This window comes from Rhea americana, unplaced genomic scaffold (assembly GCF_003343005.1).
Source record: "Rhea americana isolate MKP2758 unplaced genomic scaffold, rheAme1 scaffold_365, whole genome shotgun sequence".
Classification (NCBI taxonomy): Eukaryota; Metazoa; Chordata; class Aves; order Rheiformes; family Rheidae; genus Rhea; species Rhea americana.
This window is the reverse complement of record NW_028186496.1, coordinates 279,575-300,505: the sequence shown is the minus strand read 5'-3', so window position 1 is coordinate 300,505 and position 20,931 is coordinate 279,575. Positions and strand designations below refer to the sequence as shown.

At 38.5% G+C, this 20,931-nt stretch overlaps 1 protein-coding gene and 1 long non-coding RNA gene across 2 annotated transcripts in view; one reads left to right on the top strand and one right to left on the bottom strand.

Annotated features, from left to right (window-relative positions):
• LOC146591675 (uncharacterized) overlaps positions 1 to 440 on the bottom strand; it is an 11,583-nt gene extending 11,143 nt beyond the window's left edge. Inside the window, exon 1 of the long non-coding RNA XR_014896758.1 lies at positions 212 to 440. This is a non-coding gene — a long non-coding RNA (uncharacterized LOC146591675). The remainder of the gene's footprint in view (positions 1 to 211) is intronic.
• Positions 13 to 20,931, top strand: part of PGM5 (phosphoglucomutase 5) — a 66,973-nt gene continuing 46,054 nt past the window's right edge. Inside the window, exons 1-6 of the mRNA XM_085312451.1 lie at positions 13 to 352; positions 8,435 to 8,597; positions 10,670 to 10,816; positions 13,144 to 13,269; positions 15,880 to 16,070; positions 16,711 to 16,865. Coding sequence (XP_085168577.1) covers positions 92 to 352; positions 8,435 to 8,597; positions 10,670 to 10,816; positions 13,144 to 13,269; positions 15,880 to 16,070; positions 16,711 to 16,865 — 1,043 coding nt within the window. The 5' untranslated portion in view covers positions 13 to 91. The remainder of the gene's footprint in view (positions 353 to 8,434; positions 8,598 to 10,669; positions 10,817 to 13,143; positions 13,270 to 15,879; positions 16,071 to 16,710; positions 16,866 to 20,931) is intronic.

Genomic DNA, 20,931 nt, shown 5'->3' with positions numbered 1-20,931 from the left:
GCCGCGCGCCGCCGCCGAGGGGGCCCTGTGCGAGGCCGCCGCGCCGCAGCGGAGGCTCAGCCGTGCGGGTGGCGCCGCGCCGTGCGGCGCCATGGAGGGCACCCCCATCCCGGTGCTGACGGTGCAGACGGCGCCGTACCAGGACCAGCGCCCGACGGGCGGCGGCGGGCTGCGGCGGCCCACGGGGCTCTTCGAGAGCCAGCGCAACTACCTGCCCAACTTCGTGCAGAGCCTCCTCTCCTCCGTCGACCTCCGCGACCGCCAGGGCTGCACCATGGTGGTGGGCAGCGACGGCAGGTACTTCAGCAAGGCGGCCATCGAGATCATCGTCCAGATGGCCGCGGCCAACGGGGTAAGCGGCTTCCCCTTCCCACTGCCCTGCCGCCCTCGCGCCGTCGCCTGCGTCGGTCGCCTCACGGCGCCTTCCCGCCGCGGCCGCGCCGCCCCTCACGCGCCAACGGCCGCCAACGGCCGCCGCGCGCGCTACCCCCCCTCCCCCCCCACCACCGCTGCCCCACTGCGGCTCCGCGCTGCCGAGAGCGGCGGCGGTAGCAGCGGCGCCCCGCTTTCGCCATGTCACGGCCCGGGTAGCGCTGAACGCAGGGGTGAAAAATAACGGGAGCCCGGCGTGGGGCTGCCGAGCGAGTCCCTGGGGCGCCAGCACTGCGCTCGGGCACTGCATCGGCGCGTAGGTAAGGTGATCTTGGCCACGGCAGAAGGCCGCTCACGCTCCTTCACGCCTCGTTTTGGAAGGGGGAAGGAATGGAGGCTGAAAAACGCTTTCGAATCGGCGGGAGAAAAAGTGGAAGAATTAAAAATAAGTCTGCGGAAAACGGGAGATACCAGATATGCACCCACTACTGATGATCTTTTAAAAATAGTCAAGGAAGATGGCATTATTAAAGCAAGAGAATTTCCAAATTGTTGCTGCGTCTTAAGAAAATAATTGTTCTGCTCTATTGTTCACTTAATTAAATGAGAAAAGACAGCAGTCTTTTCATGTATTTCTGTGAGCGGATGAGTTAGAATTTACTGTGCAATTATAAAAGAATATAATACATCCTAGGGAAAAAATAGGGAGTTTGGTGGTATATGCAGAAATTTTTGCACATAGAAAGCTTTAAATACTGGCTAATGTAGCCTTGAAGTTGCCACTCAAAGCAGAGTTAAAACTACTGTCTCTCATTACAACAGCTAAATTGATTCTCCAAATCCGGGAAAAGAAGTGATAGCACTTTTATAGTATTTTGTTTAGTGAAGTTACTCCTTTTTCTCCCCAAAAGCTCCACTCTTTTCAATCTTAGCCAGAAGTTCTTTTCACTTCGAAGCAAAATGCTGTGTTTAATTTTTCCCTATTGATTTATCACTGTTAGCAATGCGAATTAGCCTGTATTACATAAATAATGAACATGTGCAGTTTATTTCCAAAGCACACGCTCACCAGGCTGATATTTTCAAACATAATTGGAGACTGACTCCAGAGATTTCAAAAAGACTTGCCACGTTATGTACAGGTAGCTTTCGGAAACCTGCCCTTCGTTCAAGGGCTTGGGGCAAGATGGAAAGGGCTTATGTGGCATGGGATGCAAGCTATAGGAGCTTACAGAGTAACATAGCATTTTCTTGCACAACTAAGGGGACCTAGTAGGGGTGGGCACAGAGTAGTGGTGAGTGTAGGGGTGCCACGTAGATGCATATGGGAATTATGAAGGGATATAGAAGGAGACAGAGAGAAGTGTTACTCTCTAGTAACTTTCCTGAGGCAGCTGTTAGTGAAGATTGGTGTTACAATCCTCTATTGAGCAGGTAGGATGAAGTGCAGCAACAGGTAAAGTAAGAGACCTACAGCAAGAGCTTCTCTGCAGTTCCCTGGGTGCTCTCCTGCTCTTGCATACCAGTATAAACCAGAGACAGAATTACAGCCACAAGGTGATCACAAAGACTGATGTGCTGAGGAAGACGAAAGTCTTAGGGTTTAGAAGAGATYTGTCAGCCAGATTATGCTGTATTCAGGACTCCTTCCTGAGCTGTTCTCCTGATGGCTTGTCTATTTGCTTGCTTTCTGCTTCTGCTGCCACATTCCCCATTTTGTTCTGCTCCCTCTGCAGACCCTGAGGTCTCTTTGACCTCATGAGATTTCCAATGTGGCAGACCTCTGGCAGCTTGTTGGATTAGTGCTTCCCCTTTCCTAAGTTACTGCAAGTTTCTTGGAAACATCATTTCTCCTTTGTGTTTTCTGAAGTCAAGAAACAAGCTTTTCTGCGCAGTTCTCACAGATACCTGAATTCTAGCATGGTTCAGTTACTAATGACACAATCCTTACAACTTCAGGAGGCTGGCTGGCAGGGTGATACAGATATTGAAATGACTTCTTATTTCCACATGGTGATGATCCATCCTTTCTCTGTCATCCTCACCTTGAGGTGTATCCTCACCTTCTCTTGTCATCCTCATCCTGAACCCCATTTCTCTAAAGTGCATTGTAAACTCACAAGCTTCACTTTTTTTTTCCAGAGAATTCTGATTATACTAATTATATGTTTCAATCTCTGACTCTCAAAATATGTGTTCTGGTAAAGTGTATAAACCATCCTGAAGGTGTTGTTTATCATATACTATGTAAGTAGTGGGAGAGAAAGGGAATACTGAGGGCAAGAGAGCATCCTGCAAGCAAGGGGCACTCACTGAAAGAAGCGTAGCCAGTATCACAGGGAAAACAAGTGAGCTGTCGTGGGCAGGATCAAATGAAATTTGTGGATGCCTTGAAGTTGTATTCAGAACCTCTGACCACCCTGGAGCACCACAAGGGTAACAGACAAATCATGCTGGTAAACTCAACCTGAATCTCCTTCTGGAAGGATGCACAGTGACTCCTATGGTTAACTGTATGCCTGAGTATAGAAATAAAAGAGATTTCCTATTACGATCTATAAATGTGCTGCTCTTATTTCATGGGGTTCCCCTTGCCCTAGATCTATGACTCACTCCATATTTTCCCTTCATAATGCGCCAGCAGAGTTGGCATTGGTCCCGGTATGAGGAATGAGACAAGGCCCCCTGCACAGTCAGTGGCCAGTGCTTGCCCTGCTCATCTCTGATCTGCAGGCCCTACTGCTGACACTCTCCAAACCAGGGATGCAGGTTCACTCTCCACAGCTACAGCTTGTGTAGGCTTCCACCGTTGGAGCAGCCGACAGGAGGCTGGTCCACGCTGCACAGCTGTGATCAGCATATGCTTCACTGAATCATTCCATTCCCCAAAACAGAGATGGGTTACCTGAAAGTGGCAACCAACCAGTGGTGGCCCTTCTGTGGCACTTATGACTGGGACCGTAGCAAACACATCTGTCAAATGGACTACATGACCTGGGCAGAAAGGAAAGCCAGGCAGAGGCCCTGTGCCACTCTACACTGCAACATACAGTTTTGTGAAGTGATTTGGTTGGAGAGCATCTGAGGTCCTGTCTCCCTTTCCACCACTGTGCTGCCAGAGGTGGAGTCCTTGCATCCTGATGTCAGAAAGAACTGAGGCAAAAAGCTCTACTACTTAAGCGGTTTCTACCAGGAATTAAATGCAAGCATCCCATTAGACCTGTCAGCCTTAGGCTGATTAGGCCGTCAGAGCCATGATGCCTTATTTTTGGTAGGATATATTTGGTAGGATATAGGTTTAAATGGTCAGTTGATATGCCTGGGTCCCAGTGGCAGATAAGAAGCAGATGAAGTGATGATCCATACTCTGCCTATGCAAAGTCACAGTAATATCTCGAAGAGAAAACATAGCAGTATTGCTAGCAATGCTGTAGAGGTTTGAGATGGCAGATTTTCCCGTCAAATGCCATGGTTGTTTTCCAGTTGTCTTCTTTATAATACAGTGTTATTTTTATTTGCCATGATCTTACATGCAAATCTTGCCCTCCCTCCCTRCATTCTATACTTAATATGTTTGCTTCTAAGTTAACACACAGTCACCATTACAGTACTACAGCAAAAGACAGGAAGGCATAGCCTCATGCTGTCCAGAATATAGTCTGCTTGCTTCAGATTTTCTCAAGCTTAATTGACTGAGGCATGCGAGAGATTCCTAGGAAAAATAAAAAGAACATTAAGTGACTCCATGTTAATCTACTGAAACGTCTGAAAATGCACAGCTGCATGTGGTGACATTGCTTAAAAGTGTTCTGGTAAAGTGCTTGTTGGAGAGCTATTCTTTCGTCTGTAGTGGTTTGCTAAGGATCATGATCTTTTTTTCTGCTGTTACTAAAAGCAGAGTGACAAGATAGAATGTGGCATAGGGCACAACATTAGAAGGGCCATTACATGTCTGTAATCTTGTAGCCACTCAGGTTTTGAATACCAAAGATAGTCTTCCCATGCTAGGAAACTGTCCGAGATTTTCAGAAGGAAACTGGAACTTTGTGAATCAGTACATGGATAGCGGTTAGATGTTTTTCTAGCCCAGATTGTGAGAAGTCTGTAAATTGAGAGTTCATAACCTAAGATTAATTAAATGTCAATTTGATATTTGATTCTTAGACAAAATGAGAGTAGCAGCTGGGCCAAGAGAGAATGAGGGAGTGCTTTCCTGCCACCAAGATAGAGAGAACAGAGGAAGATGTATGTGTACGTTTCTCACCTTTGCAGCCTCTACAAAGAGTTTCGAAAAATTACTGAAGACCTTCACATAAGATGAAGGTCTTTGCAGTAGTAACTGTCACAAAAATACCTGTGTTTCAGGACGTGTCATTTCAGTTTCAGCATCTTCATTGTGGAATACTAAATATTATAGTACACCTATATACAGAAATTAATTTTGCAAATAGCATTTCCAATTAGTATAGAAATAACAGCCTTATGACAAATGCTGATGAAGTAAATTACTCCTGTTCATGTTACTATTGGTCACCCAGAAGAATGAGAAAATTGGTTCGTGTGACATCAATTCAACAGGAAAAAAACAAAGGAAAAATACAATTAAGAGACGGTGCCAGGTAATTTGTGCATTCTGAATAATGCTGAATATTTGGCTTATTTAAAAAAGAGTTAGTTTCTGTTTACGTAAGAGAAAAATATGAATCTCATGGAGAAGTAAAAAGAACATGTATTCATATACTTTACCCTGTATGCAAATTTAAATACATTTATATTTCAGTACCTTGATAGATTCAGTGTTATTGTTTTCATTTGTTTTGCAAAATGTAGTTCCCATCTTCTTCCTTTTGCTTATGCAGATATCATACTGTTTAAAAGCTGGCACCCCTTTCTGACAGCTGTATTTGGAAGACTGAGTCATTGCCGTAGCTTTTCTGCATACTTTATTGTTTTAAAAAGGGAGGGAGAAGAATCAAAACAAACATTTTAAATATTTTTTCCCTCATATCCCATAATAAAGGTGCATGAATAGACTGTTGTATAGAACAGAAGAAAGTTTATTAAAGTTTATTTTCCAGTGGTCTGTATATTTTCTAGTGCCTCTGTACTATTTGGCAATAGTGGTTAAGTGACAACACTAATATAACACTCTTGCAAGAAATGGCATGTTGTCCAAAAGCTGCTTCGTGGACTGAAAAGGAGCCATAAAAGGACACACTCAAATTCAAAACAAATTGAAAAAAAGTCTTTCTTTGTTTCTCTTTCAAATTATTTACATGGCTTAAATAAAACAATAAGTAATCCAGTTAATGGAAAGTTATCTCTCTTGAACTTGACTCCAAATGCGCTTTAGGGCATACGTGTGAGTTCCTAGTGATTTCAGTGTGTCTCCTGATGGATGGAGTTTTACCTTACCATTTTCTGAGGCAGAAATGTGTCTATCAGAATTCAGCTCACATCAGCTGAAAGCTCCTTTTGCTATGAAAAAGTGTCTTCCTTTTTCCACAATGCAGGGACAGTGCTTTGGTGGTAACATATAGAGTTATATAGCAAGTATTTCTGAAGTAATTTAGCATTCCAAGCAGTTGAATATAGAAAATGTTTCTGTAGCATTTGGAGAGCTCAAAATGTTTTAAAAGTTGGGAAAGGCATTAAATAGGTTCAAAGATAATTAATCAGTAAGTAAGGTATCAGTTCTGTTTTGTAATCAACTAAATGACGTAAAAGAGTGGGAAGGTAGAAGAGGCAACTTAAATTGTCAGTGAGTAGCATAGACTGCCATAGAAATAAATGCTGCTGCAGTCCAGAAGCATAACTTTTAATTTGTTCTTTAGGGAAATCTGTATTCACTGACATTCTTCATAACACAGTTAATCAGAGGTATTTATGTCATATTTCTATCAGTTACTATAATAGGGGAGGTAGTATTGCTGTTACCCTTTCAATCTTAGAATTATGAAACGGTAATACTGAATTTATTAGACTAGAATAGAAAATAAAATTGCTCAATACTACTCAAGTAGATATTAGGTTCAGCTGTATAGTATTTGTGTTAACTGCATTACACTGCACCCTTGCCAATTGACCATGTCAGTGGAAGGACTACTTTAAAATAATTTATTGATCCAGAACATTTGGGTTCTGATGATTTGCTTCTCCCTCCCCTCAAAGGATATTTGTTTTCCCTTGAAAACATTTTCATTGCTATAGAAAAATAAGAAACCCAAAATTTTGTTTTCTTAAATTTCTTTTTTTTCCCTTTCTTCAAAATTGTCCCTACTTAGGAGAATAAAAGGCCATGAAACGAAACATTTTCCAATCAATAGTAAGAGCAAATAAATTGAACTTGGAAGATTTTCTGTAGAGTATATTTAAGATTTTGACCATCTTTCCTGTTTTCTTGCAAAAATCTATGGCCATCAAAACTATCCACATAAAACTGTGAAGAGAGAACCAATAGATGAACACATCATCTTATCAGATCTTGAGATAGAAATCTCAGTTAATAGAATGTATTGTTCTGAATACTTTTTTAAATTCCGAAGTGGGTCTTTTGACAAAATCAAAGACAAAATTACTATTGGTAATTGTCAATGAAAGAAAAATGGCAAATCATGGTTCTGTGCTTTGTGAGGCTTAGAGAAGAAGTAACTTGTGCTTGCTTTAGATTTTGACCATTTCAATGAATGTCTTTCTTTTTTTACTAAGATAGTTTACAAAGTAGGATAAATAAATTATTAATCCTTTACTTCTTTTTTTTGAAATTATTTGAAATCCCTCTTCTAAATCTTGTTGGAGGCCTAACACTAAATCTGAACCCAGAAGAAAGTCTTCTATTTGTGAAGGAACAGACCTTCCTGCAAAGAACGCAAGTAGTGACATCTCCTGTGCTATTGCTGTTCCAAGCAGATAGCTAGGGCTAGCAGATCTTCCTTAAACTGGAGGAGATCTGAGGTTGAACTTCCACTCTGCTTTTTGAGGTAAAGAATTCTGTATTCTTGCTCTTAGTCTTTTTTTCCTTCCCAAAAGGTTACTGACTTTTTTTTTTTTTTTCTGTGAGGCTATTAAAAAAAACCTAGTTGGCAATCTCCTTTTAAGCTTTGTATGCAGCTGCCTTTCCTGCAATCTGTGACACTAACCTCTTCCCTTGCATTTCTTTTTTTTTTTTTTTTTTTTTAAAAATCTGTCTGTTTCTCAGGAACTAGCACTCTTTCATATTTCTCTGTAAATTTTTAGTTACCTCTTAAATTATTTATGTTAAGCTGAAACTGTAGTATCTGTGTAAGCGATGAAGGCAAGGTTTTGAAATTGGAACCTTGCAGTGGAACTGCACATAATACCAAACACATTGAGTAAGTGCTTAATAACAGCACCTGAAAGCTTGTTATGCTTTGAGAATGGAGGGAGATTCCCATGCTCAGCTCTGCCCAGGGATACTCACCCTCTTCATCTGGAGCAGCCAAAGAATGACCCATGACTGAAGGAAGGAGCATAATTTTCTGCACAGCAGGACATCCAAGGGCATCTGGGTGACAGATGTGTGCGTGTGTACTGCAGGTTCTAGTAAACTATGATATCTCCGACTGCCCTGAAAATCCACTCAGTGAAAAGCAGTTGCTTGCTGATTACCTTTTTGCCAATTAAAGCCCTAAATCTGCAACTGCATTTTCACAGTCAGCCCCTAATCTATATCGATATCTGAGGAGCTTTGTGGGTCTGCAGAGATACCTGGGTAGTTTTGACAGCAGGAGCTTAGCCCAGCGCTGTGCTTAGGTACTTGACAAATTGGTAGCATKCCTCTGCCCTTGCTTTACTGGCAGCACACACGCCACTGAGGTTAAATGGGCCAGTAAAACATTTTTTGTCAGTGCTTCAGATGAGCATACTACTGACTTGTGTATGTGTGTTTCGCTGCAAGAGAGTGGGTTTCATACCAGGACTTTTAAGCTTCCATCCCAGCCACTGTGAACATATATACCTGGCTCTGTGTGTATGTATTTATTTATTTGTTTTTAAACATTTAGTACCATTCAGAGTACTTTGACTTCTTTTTTTCACCTAGATCGGCAGACTGGTTATTGGCCAGAATGGTATTTTATCCACACCTGCTGTTTCATGTATTATCCGTAAGATCAAAGCAGCTGGTGGAATTATTCTAACAGCTAGTCACAGTCCTGGAGGACCTGGAGGAGAGTTTGGAGTCAAATTTGAGGTTGCCAATGGAGGTAGGTTTTTTTAGTAACACATTACATCGTTGCATCTCAGAATGGTGAAAATACATTGACGAGGATAGCAAGTTATTTTAACTAGATGATAGGTTCTTCAGTTATTTGGGTACTRCTGTGAAGATCATATGTATATCTTTTTTTTTTCTCTGATAGGAATGTCTTCATTTACATGTGTATTTACAGTAAGCATTAAATGTTCATTGAGGTCTTTGTGATACCAGTAGGATTTCTATTAAAAGGAAGTTTGTCATATTGTTTTTATACTGCTTTATTTAGTCTACCAGAGCATTGCAACAGATTGTTCCTGTTATAAAGGTGCCTACAACGGAGCTCTATTTTGCTCATATTTCTGTGTTGCTTGTCTTGGCATTTATTTTAGAGCTTGTAATTTCTGAAGTGCTGTAAACACCATAACTCATTTTTCTCATATGGAAGTAAGCACTTCTCATATTTGCCCAGGAAATAACTGCATTTATCTGAGGAGAAGGTTATACCATTATATTCCAGTATATAATGGAATTTGTTTGTGTTGTTAATTTCTGGCTTTCTGAAGTCTGCAAATTAACACATGTAGAGAAACCGTACATCATATAAGTTACATGTTGCAGATTTCCTGCATAGGAGACATCGTGGTGATGATTGCTAAAACCTCATGCACTTTGCATATGGAGACTACTTTCCATTTGAACATCTCAAATTACTTTTAAAATGATATTTCTTTCTCTGTTTTGAATGTGGGAAAATTTGAGAAGGGGATGCTTTCAGTAGAACCCCCTGTCTAATTGAAAAATATGCAGGTTTAAACCAGTACAATTTTATAAACAGAACAGCCTTCAATCCCGGAGAGATTAAGGGGCATGCGTAAGGTCAGACAGTGAGAGAGTCATGGTGAGGTCCAAACCATTAAGATGCATTAGCACTTCATAAACTTTAAAGCACTGTATACCACCTAAAATCTATTTGATAAGTGGGAAACGGTGGGGCTCTTTTGTATATTTGCCTTTTTAAAGAAAATCTAAACAGGCTATTAAGCTTCAAATATAAATGCCTCCTCAGGCACAGAACACAGGGACCAATCATTTACACTATTCAGCAAGGGCATAATGGGAAGTAGTTGATTTAGATGAGAAAATATATGTTAAGTATTGGGAAAAGCTTTTGGACTGTGAGACCAGTTAGTCACCAAATAAAGCTGCCATGGAAGGCTATAGGATCAGCTTAGTTGGAAATACTATTACTAGGCAAGACATCCATCTATCAAGGATGATTTACAGCAGGTAAAACCTATCTTCACTCCTTGGATGGATTTGGAATAGATGTATAGAAGTGCCTTTCTAGTCAAATGTTTCTGTTACAGAGCAGACTTCAATATTTATATTATTGCTTTGGATCATGTGGGACAATGCATCTGAGATAAGGCACCCTAATTTACATGGCAGAGCTGCACTGAGTACATTATTGGAGGTGGTGGGCAGTCAGTATTAAAAAAGACAGAGACATTGGATTAGGGTCTGAGGGAAAACATGGGAATTCATTTTTCAGAGTGGAAGTATGCTTTAATATAAATAATGCAGAGTCATAAAAGCCAAAAAAGTTGTCTGTTATAATTTAGACACAACTCTGGCATAATATGTGACATAGCTCATCAGATAATTTTTTGATTCAAGCCTGCAACTTTTATTTGACAATAAATCTTTAAAAATATACCAATCTTCTGGATTTGGTAATAAAAATAATACACAACTAAGATGTGAATTCCATTTTTGAATAACCTGATTATTCCAGGAAGAAATTAAGGCATTTAAATTCTAACAAAGAAATATTTTCTTAAGCTGCTGGAGGAGAGCTGCAGGAAATTAACACTGTTTAACTGGGAAGACTTTTTTTTGCTGATAGTATATGTTTCATGAGATTATGTAAAACACAAAGATATCTCAGCTTTACATGTGTGCATTTGCAAAAAGCCCTGCCAAACCCTAGAAGATGCTGCTGAAGGACCAGTTTCTTATGTTGAGATTTGTGTGGGGAACGTTTGTTTAAAAATGACCCCACTCTCTCATGTCTTTTAGGACCTGCCCCAGATATTGTTTCAGAAAAAATTTATCAAATCAGCAAAACTTTGGAAGAATATGCCATTTGTCCTGATCTCAGAGTTGATTTATCTCGCCTAGGAAGACAAGAATTTGATCTGGAGAACAAATTCAAACCTTTCCGAGGTATCAATATATGCTTTTATGCATGGTAAATTTATTGATTCTGATCATTAGATTTGCTACAGAATTATAGCAGGTAATTGTTTGAACAGAGCTTTAATTCTTTGAAATGCCTTACTACCAATTATCAAAATACTGTGCAGTACAGAAAATGTTGCATTTGTTCTGCTCATAAAAAAACTGACGCATGGTCTTAAAATGCATCAAGCCTTAGCGTTCAGCCAAATACTTGTGCCAGATGTGTTTGCTTAGACCCCCTGTAGTTAAACACCAAACATAAGCTCTTTCTGGCTAGGAACAGTTTGCCCAGATAAAGGCAAATTGACAGAAGAGTTGGTGAGCGCCTTGACTTATTCATTCTTTGCTAAGAATTCCCTGCTGAAATGCTGTGAGATGCAGAGGGCAGTTTACATCAAGTGACTCCAAGTATGAAAGGAGTATTAAAGCATGAGTTTAATTTTAAGCATAGGAATAGTTTTATGCTTGTACTTGATTTAAAGTGAGCTAACACTGCCATTTTGTCCTGAGTGAGTCAAAAGAAAAAAAAGAAGTAGACCAGACAATATTTCAAATACTGTAGAATTCTATGTGGTCTCCAGAATTCTTCCTCATTTTTGGTATTCAAGAATTACAGCTGGTTTGTTTTCCACCATAACATTCTCTTTTGAGAAAAAATACATTTTGATAAATAGACTACTTGATTTAAAAATCTTTAAAATGATCTTTTTTATTGAGAAAAGTGTTCTATTGGATTTTTTGGTAAACAAAAAAGAAAAAAAAAAAAAAAAGACAATTCAGTTGTGGATACCGCTCCAGAGTTAAAGATGGTTGCCACTATTTAAAGTTTTCTGTTTTCATTTTTTTAATCACTCCAAATAGTATCTTTCAAAATGAAAATGAGAAAAAATAAACAATAGCTAGAACAAAAATCGAATAAAAATAATTCCAATTTGATTTAATATTTTTCTGAGAAGAAATCATTTCCCGTACATCTCTTCCCAGAATACACCATCTGGGACAGTATGGCTCCCAGGGAATCTTAATGAATCAGTTGAGAACAAACTAGTTTGATTTTGCAGGAGCTAAAATTATTTTCAGCACTTTGCTGGCATGCTTGTCTTAACATGTGTGAGTAGCTCCGATGAATTTGTAGCATTTGTTGATGTGTGTAAAGCTTACACACATTTTCAGGATTAGGGTTTAGAAGCCATAGAGTAATATAATTGTAGTGAATCTTTGAGACATACAGTATAGAGTTAACTATAGAATTAACTCATAGTCAAATAGGTTTTGAAGATTGTTTCTCAGATTTGAGAACTTTTTTCTTCCTGAGTTCAAGTGTGTTTTCCTAATCAATTCTAACCTTTTGACTCAGGCACAAAAAATGCCTGTGTCATTTCCATGTTATCCTATAGAAGAACATTGAGGTGAGGTCAGTGTTTCTGAGAAAAAATGGCTGATATTTTAAAGAATAATTCATCTTATAACTAAAAATGTTTCAAGATACTCATTTGACTAGGTAAAAAGACATTTGTACAACACATGGCCTTTAATTTAATCAGAAGAAGTGTTTCAGGATGACTGAAAAGCCATGCTTCTGATAGTTGTTTGGTATCTGCTGTCATTCTGACAGACTTTCACTTAATTCACTTTAGTTTTATCTGTTTTACATCCAACAGAACTAAAAAATTTATAGCTGTCTGCCTCTACAAACTCACAATTCAAATAAGCGTGATCTTAGCAAAAAACAGATGCTGTATTTGAGCTTAACTTTTCTAAATCATAATATATAAACATAAAATACAAAAGTCTAATGGTAGATTGATGACAAACTGGAAACAGATATTCCAGGTGCCAAAAAATAAGAAGAATAAGCTGTATTTCTGTCCTGATGGGCAATGCAGATTGATACTGCTGTCAGATGGAGGAATAGAAGTTGTGGCTTTGTCTCAGCATGGACACCTTCCATCCTTTGAGAATAAGCCTGTTTAGATTGAAAAGTTGTTCAGTGATTTAGTGAATGATAAATAAAGAGTTCACTTTGGTGTCATGTTTTTTTTATGAATGTTTTCTGTGAAATAGAACTATTCACTGCAATCCTGTAACAGGCAAAAAATTTTTGATCTATGCAAGGCTTAAAACTAGATAGAAACCCCACTGAAATCAGTGGAAGTCTTTTACTTTGGCTTTGTGAGCTTCAGAGCAAATCCATGGTACTCAGAGGCTTCATGCTCTGTTTTTAGTGTAGGTACATAGGCTGTTGAACAGCAGTTGGGGAGAGATTATCCCTTGTGCCAACTGTAGTGCCTTTTTTAACCCTATTTTTCCAGTGGAAATTATTGATTCTGTGGATATCTACCTCAATCTCCTTCGAAGTATCTTTGACTTCAATGCGATCAGAAGTTTGCTGACTGGACCCAACCAGATTAAGATAAGGATTGATGCCATGAATGGAGGTATGAACTTACATTACTACCAAGACAAAATTACATCATCTGAAACAGTAAAGTCCTTTAGGAATATTTTATGCCATAGATCTTAAGTAGATGTTTTTACCATTGGAGAGGTAAGTACCTGTAATAGTTTCCCAATAAAGGTACAGTATGCAAAATTCAGGCTCTGTAGGAAGATTAAACGTAATAAGGAAAACATTGAACATTAGACTAGTAACAAGGACAGTCTTAATGAACTAAGTCCCTTATTAAGTGAAGAGGTTGATTTTTCTTAATAATAAAGAAAAGAAGGCGTATGTGTCCAATAAATGTTTTCTTTTGGCATTTGGAAGCAAGCAGGATGAGGTCATCCTACCATGTGAAGATGATGAAGTATGTTGCAGTGCGCAGTAACCAGAGGGTTACTAGACAATCTCTCTTAAGAGTAGATGCTGTAAGATTTGTAAGTCTGAAAAAGTTCCACCCAAGAGTCCTTAAAGAGTTGGCTGAGACCTCTATCTTGCTAATGTTAATTGTTAATAAATTTCAGTGTACGGGGGGGCAGGATGAAGACAGAATTGTAGAAAACAGCAAGAGGACTATGTGCCAATATTCAAAAATGATAAGCAGTGCCACTTGGGGAAACATAGGCCAGTCTGACATCGTTCTTGGGCAAAATCATGGACGAATGAATAAAGATTTCCATATGTAAAGATTTTAAGGATAGGAATACAAGTAATGTCATTGAACATTATTTTATGGAAAACAATTCTCACCAAACAAACCATGTTTCACTCTTTAATGAGATTACACAGCCAGACTGATAAAGGGAACTAGTTGAACTTAGTAASTTTTTGTAAAGTATTTTATCTAGTACAGACACTGTTCAAAGGATTATAAAGGGCATGAAATCAATGTGAGCACCCAGTGCCAGGCCATGGCAAAAGGACAAATGGTGTCCTTGAAATATGAAGAGGGAGCAATAAGGAGGGGACTGTTTCAGTGCCACATGCAGCACTGGAGAGAATATTACTGATGTAGTGCTGAGAGCTGTATCTCCCCATCTGTAACCAGGACATCAATATGCCACTGAACACTGAAAAATCATAGAGCTAGTAGAAAAGATCCATAGTCTGTTTGAGAAATTAGAAAAATTGCTTCATCAGAAGACAATTAAATGATTGTGTTTGCCTATTTTGTTTACCAGGTGATAGAGAATTATCTTTATGACTTTATATCTTCATGGAAAAATAGTCATACTATACAGACAGTAGTGTATACAAGAGCATTTGCTTTTACAGAAGAGAACATTTTTAGAAGAAACAATAATGAGAAGTTGAAGACAGACAAATTTAAATTGAAATGTAGCACACACTTTTGTGGGTTACAGTGATTAACTGTTAGAGCAGTTTACCAAATATAGTTGAGATTTCTCTTTTAATTCATGTTATTGGATCAAAATGTCTTTCAGGATGGTATGCATTAGCCAAAGCTGAGTCACTAGCTGCAATGTAGTTTTAAATATGTGAACATTAGAGACCCTCATATATTAGAAGGTCAAATTATGTCTTTCAAAMTTTATTTTAGCTTTTCAACTCTGAAATATGCTTTTATGTGTGTAGAGAGAGATAGAGACAGAGAGAGAGCAAGCATTCATGAGTTTTTCACCCTTGAGTGACCTACTCCCATTTGTTTCGGGGATGCTGAGATCTCTGTAAGTTGCTAGTCTCTCTTCAGCCACCAAATGCACAAGTGTAGACTTCACACAGATCTACCACTACAGTTTCTCAGTAGAAAGAATGATCTGGATTGTGGGACTGAACAATATTCCTTACAGTTTCATAGTGACTGCATTTCTATGTTAGTAGGAGAAGATCTTATTAGGACAGAAAGAAAAGGCCCAAGACATTGATTTGGAATCTAGGTTAAATAAAATACTGCTTCAAAATGAAACTGGGTGACATTTCGGGATATCCTGTAGCATTGCCTCTATTAGTTATGATACAATCGTGTGAGCTGGGACTTCAGCTGGCCATATCTTTAAGAGAATAAAGAAGTTATTTTGGACTTAGTTGCTAGAAAGTTGTTATTTACTATCTATATGGCAATAACCAAAATGTGTTAAAATTCTTGGGTGGACCAACCCTGATGTAATTTTACTACGAATTAAAATGCTGAGATAAGCTTACTCACATTTTGTATTCCCCTATTGTTCACTTTATTTGCATGGTAAACTGCCTTTCCATTTTAGAACAGATAAAAATAGCTTTTTTTTTTTTTTAAGTAGGGAAAGACTCTAAATGTTAATTGCTGTTAATAAAGTTAATGCGCTAAACCCTTAATGATCATTTCTTTTGCAAATACTGGGTAAATAAAACCAGTATCTTTCACCATGCAGTGATTATTTTTTCACCTGCACTAGCTGGGAACTATTTTTTTGCTACTAAATTGTCAACTGATCATTCTTTGTTGGGACCATCACATACTGTTCTATGAAATAATAATTTTTATTTTATTTTTAGGACTGAGGTATAGAATCACAGAAGTTGTGTTTTATATCAAGTCTCCATGGTGCTGTGAAAAATCTGAGTGTCAAGCATATGCTTTTGTGATTGCATGGGTTTTTCTTTTCAGTTATGGGACCTTATGTGAGAAAAATCCTGTGTGATGAATTAGGAGCTCCTGCAAATTCTGCAATAAACTGTATTCCTCTGGAGGATTTTGGTGGACAGCCTCCTGATCCCAATTTAACATATGCAGCTGCCTTGCTGGAGGCTATGAGGGGTGGGGAGTATGGATTTGGCGCTGCTTTTGATGCTGATGGAGTAAGTATTTTGGTCTGTCTGGAAATTTTATCATAGATGTTTTGTCTGAGATTAGATATGGCACATGTAAGTCAAATTTTTCATTTTTCAGTAAGCCCTCAATGCTGAGGATGATATTACTTTCAGACACAGCATTTGTATCCATAAATCAGATACATATGGCATAACTTGTTCCTGCAGCTGATTGTAAATCTATCAAGGATTTGAATCCAGAATGAGAATTCTTGTAAAAATTGGAATGATTTTTTTTTCCTGTACTGACATAACACCGCTCTTCATGGGGAGAAAAAAAGACAACATAGGTAAATGAGGGAGAGATCAGTAAGTAGTAACTAAGTGAAGTCAGTTTTGTCTAAAATCATATATTTTTTTAAATCCAAATTAAGTACTAAATCATAAGCTCTGTTTGTTTTTATTTTTCTTTATGTCATATCACTAGTATTGGAAACAGTAAGGTACTACAGAAATAGCTTTCTGACCTCACAGGGTGTGAGAAGAATGAAAAGGCTATGAAGAACAGAAGCTGTTCCCTATTGTTAGTAAACAGAAATACCCTCCTACTCCCTCTCTAGTGTACATTATTAACTCTCTCCAAAACAGAGGATTTCAGATGTTTTTTTTGAATTTTTGTCTTCTCCAGGACCGTTACATGATCCTTGGCCAAAATGGTTTCTTTGTTAATGCATCTGATTCATTGGCAATTATTGCTGCCAATCTGTCTTGCATTCCATACTTCCGTCAGACGGGTGTTCGAGGATTTGGGAGGAGCATGCCTACCAGCACAGCCCTTGACAAGTAAGATAAAACGTTCATTTATACCATGTTGACTTTGACATTAGCTCTCTCCCTGTTCTATAAAGTATAATAATTCCAAAATTGTGAAGCCTTTTGTTAAGAGCCTCTGATATGCGCTTCATTGTTTTAATTAGTTTCAAGGATATTTTGATTGCATCCAGACTAATCTGCCCAACCTTTGCTTGGATGAAAATAGTTAATTCAGCTTGAAAGGAAAATGATCAGGTCAAATCCTTTTGAGAGTAAAACCACTGACTGGTAATTTCTTTTGCAAATAACTGAAATCTTTTTTGTAGTAAAGAATGTTTTACAACATAATTGGGCATCTCTTCTTATGGAAGTCATGAAAGTCAAAAAAGGTGAAGTGCTAATTCAGTACTAAATAAACACCTAAAAAATTATTCCTCTTCCTATTTGAATCACAGAATGGTTAAGGCTGGAAGGAGCCCTTGGAATCATCTAGTCCAAACCCCCTGCACAAGCAMGGTCACCTAGAAYGTGTTGCCTAGGATTAGTCCCAGATGCTTTTTGAATATCTCCAGGGATGGAGACTCCACAGCCACTGTGGGCAACCTGTTCCAGTGCTCACTTGCCCTAGCAGTAAAGAAGTTTTTCCTCATGTTCAGAGGAAATTTATTGTGTTTTATCTTGTGTCTGTAGCCACTTACTCTGTCGCTGGGCACCACTGAAAAGTCTGTCCCATCCTCTTTACGCCCTGCTTTCAGATACTTACACATTTACATCTTTGAAATTAAACATTTAACGTATGTTATAATACAACATTATATATTTTTCAGAAGGAATTTTAAGCAATCATCCAGACCATTTGCAGTTCCAAGGTAGATCGAAAGTACGCTTAAGCAATTTCTAACATATGTTTGTCCAGTCTGCTCTTAAATAGTCTCTGAAGGTGTCTCCCACGTTAGCAGCTGAATTTTGAACAAGTGACGTTCAGGCCTAAGTTTTCTATAAAATTTGCATAGGAAAATCAAGCTAAGCCTTATTCTTTTAGATTTCCTGTGTTCAAAGAACATTCACAGAGACAATTGTTGCATCTCAGTGTTGGCCTGGCTGCATAGATTTACTAACACAAGAATTATCTGCTGTCCCTATCAAATATGTTTAATTAGGAAACAGTAATTATAAAATGAAATTAAAAAATGATTACTCTTTGACAAAAACAAAGATAATAAGTTGTTTCTCTGTTCAAGGAATTTCTGAAATTTACTGAATTTAAAGGTAGGTGCTCCCTGAATCTTCAGATAAATGTTCCTGACATGTGGGTTGATGGTCTCTTTTGAGGAAACACTCTTTGCTTTATTTTATGCAGGCTGTTAAAGATCCAAAAATCTCATTGTTTAAGTGAAAGCTACTATTACAGTGAAATACTGTAAAAAATAAATAGAGACTCATTTTGAATGTATGACCTAGGATAATCACTTTTCTGTAGGACTTGAAGAAACAGTGACATTTAAATATATTTGTCTTTCCTTTTTTCCTAAAATTGGGTAAATATGTTTGAGACTATGAATGTACTGAAGTGGTCTTCAATAACACTGTGGCTATTTGACTTATGTTTTTGACAATGTTTACTTGACTGCTAGAGCACAGCTGGTCCCATGAGCTTTACTGCCTTATTTAGTTCTATTAAGGCTAATTAGTAAATAAAATTGATAATGATAAAAGGATGTAAATAGTTTCCCAGCCATTCTTACAAATATTATTATGAAGTTTGCTCTCTGTATTTTGACTATATTTTTTCTTTTTCTTCTTTTGTGGTTGTTTCTGTTTTCTTGAAGATATAAAAGTTACATATTTTCAAAGTTGGTCACTTTCATTTTGTGATTATTCATTTAGACTCAAGACAGTACAAAATACCTGAATTCCTATGTTCCCATAATAATGTCCAGAGATTCATGTGGCTTGGTAACCAAAGTTCTTTAACTTTCTTAACTCATGAGTGCCAGTGATATGACTCATTGCTTGAAGAACCCAGTTTAGACCTAAAACCACAAACAAACAAGTCACTTTTTCCACATATGGGCTAGCTAAATGCATTGGAACTCAGTAAGCAATACCATAAACACCTTCCCCAAAGGTTCGCTGGGTGAACTACTGAGCCATCATGTTTTCCAGGATTCCCAGTGAAGCCCACCTTAAAAGACTGCTGAACTTGCAAGGAAGATGGTTGTCTATAAGAGGTATTTTTCATTAAAACTGTAGAATGTCAGTGTCTGAAATCCAATATATTACGTGAAGGAGAAAGGCTAGGAGAAAGGCTTGTTTCAGTGTAGATTTCATGTTGAACAGATTCCAATTTCATATATCTATATTAATAAAGTTCTGCTAGTGTTAGGTAGCAGAAGACTTGCTGTGAGACAGTAGGTGTAGAAGAATGCATGTAAGGTAGTCATACTTACATTCCCATGGGCTAACTAGCCAACCTGAAAGAAAAAAAAATAGAAATATGAATCTCACGTGTTGCCTTTTTGAAGGGCAAAGGTATTTATGTGTAATGAAGCAAAAAGAAAAAGCAAGACTGAGTAGTTCTACATAGAATTAGCACACTAACATAATGTTGGTATTCATATTATAAAATCTCAATCTGTAGTTCTACCAGGGGAAGAACACTTTCTCTTCAAGAATGTGATGGTTGATAGTAGGCAGATTTTTCTTTAGTGTGAAGGACTGCACTTGCTTTGTGCTTGCTGCTGTATATCTCACCTTCAATATAATTAAGTTATTGAGGAAAATGTTTTAAGTGTGTTATGAGTACAGCATTCAGAAGTGGGTGGATAACACACTGCTTGTTTAAGTTCTGCAGTAGTTTCAGGTTATTGCTTACCACTGTATGTTTCTTGGTCCCTTGTTTCTTTCTGATAGTCTGGTCTTCGGTGCTGCAGGGACAACTGTCACAGAACCATACTGTATTTCTACTCATAAAACTATTTTTGAGCTGATGCACTGGAAAGAAAGCATACAGCAATTCAAAAGTATAGTGTAATCCTGGCAGAAAAGAAGGAAATGAGCACAGAATCRGAGAATTACAGAATACCTGAGGTTGGAAGCTACCTCTGGAGATCCTTTAGTCCAACACGCCTGTTCAAAGCAGGGTGAACTACAGCCAGTTGCTCAGGCACATACAGATTCACTTGGGTTTTAAGTGTCTCCAAGGATGGAGACTCCACAAGCTCTCTGGGGAAACTATTCTAGTATTTCAACTCACAGTAAAAAAGATGTTCTCATGTTGAAACAAAATTTCCTGTATTTCAGTTTATGCCTGTTTTCTCTCATCCTGTCACTGGATGCCACTACAAGAAAAGTCTGACTCTGTATTGTTCCCTCCCCCCCCCCCATTAGGTATTTATACACATTGGCAAGATCCCCTCTTGAGCCTTCTCTTCTTAAGGCTAAACAAATGTAGCTTTCTCGCTCTCCCTTCATATGACAGATGCTCCAATTTCTTAATTATCTTTATGGTCTGTCACTGGATGTGCTCCAGTATGCCCATGCTTTTCTTGTCCTAGGGTCCAGAATGGGATAAAACACCCCAGATACAGTTTCACCAGTGCTAAATAGAGATGAAAAATCATTTCCTTCGACCTGTTGGCAATGCTTTTCTTCACATGGCTGTCTTTGCCACAGAGGCACATTGCTGACTGATGTTCAACTTAGTGTCCACCATGATCGTAGGGCCTTTTCTGACAAGCTGCTTTCTGGCCTGCCATCTCTCAGCCCATACTGATGTATGAGTTATTCCTCCCGAGATGAAGGTCTTGGCATTTCTCTTTGTTGACCTTCATGAAGTTCCTGTTTGCACGTTTCTCCACCTTCCCAAGTGGCTGCGCAATCATCTGGTGTATCAGTCACTTCTCCCAACTGTATGTCCTCTACAAACTTGCTGAGGATGCACTCTGTCCCGTCATGCAGGTCGTTAATGAAAACGTTATACCGCATTGGCCCCAATATCAATCCCTTGGGTATACCACTAGTGACTGACCGCCAGCTGGGCTTCATGCTACTGATCACATCCTTTTAAGCCTGGTAATTCAGACATTTTTCAGTC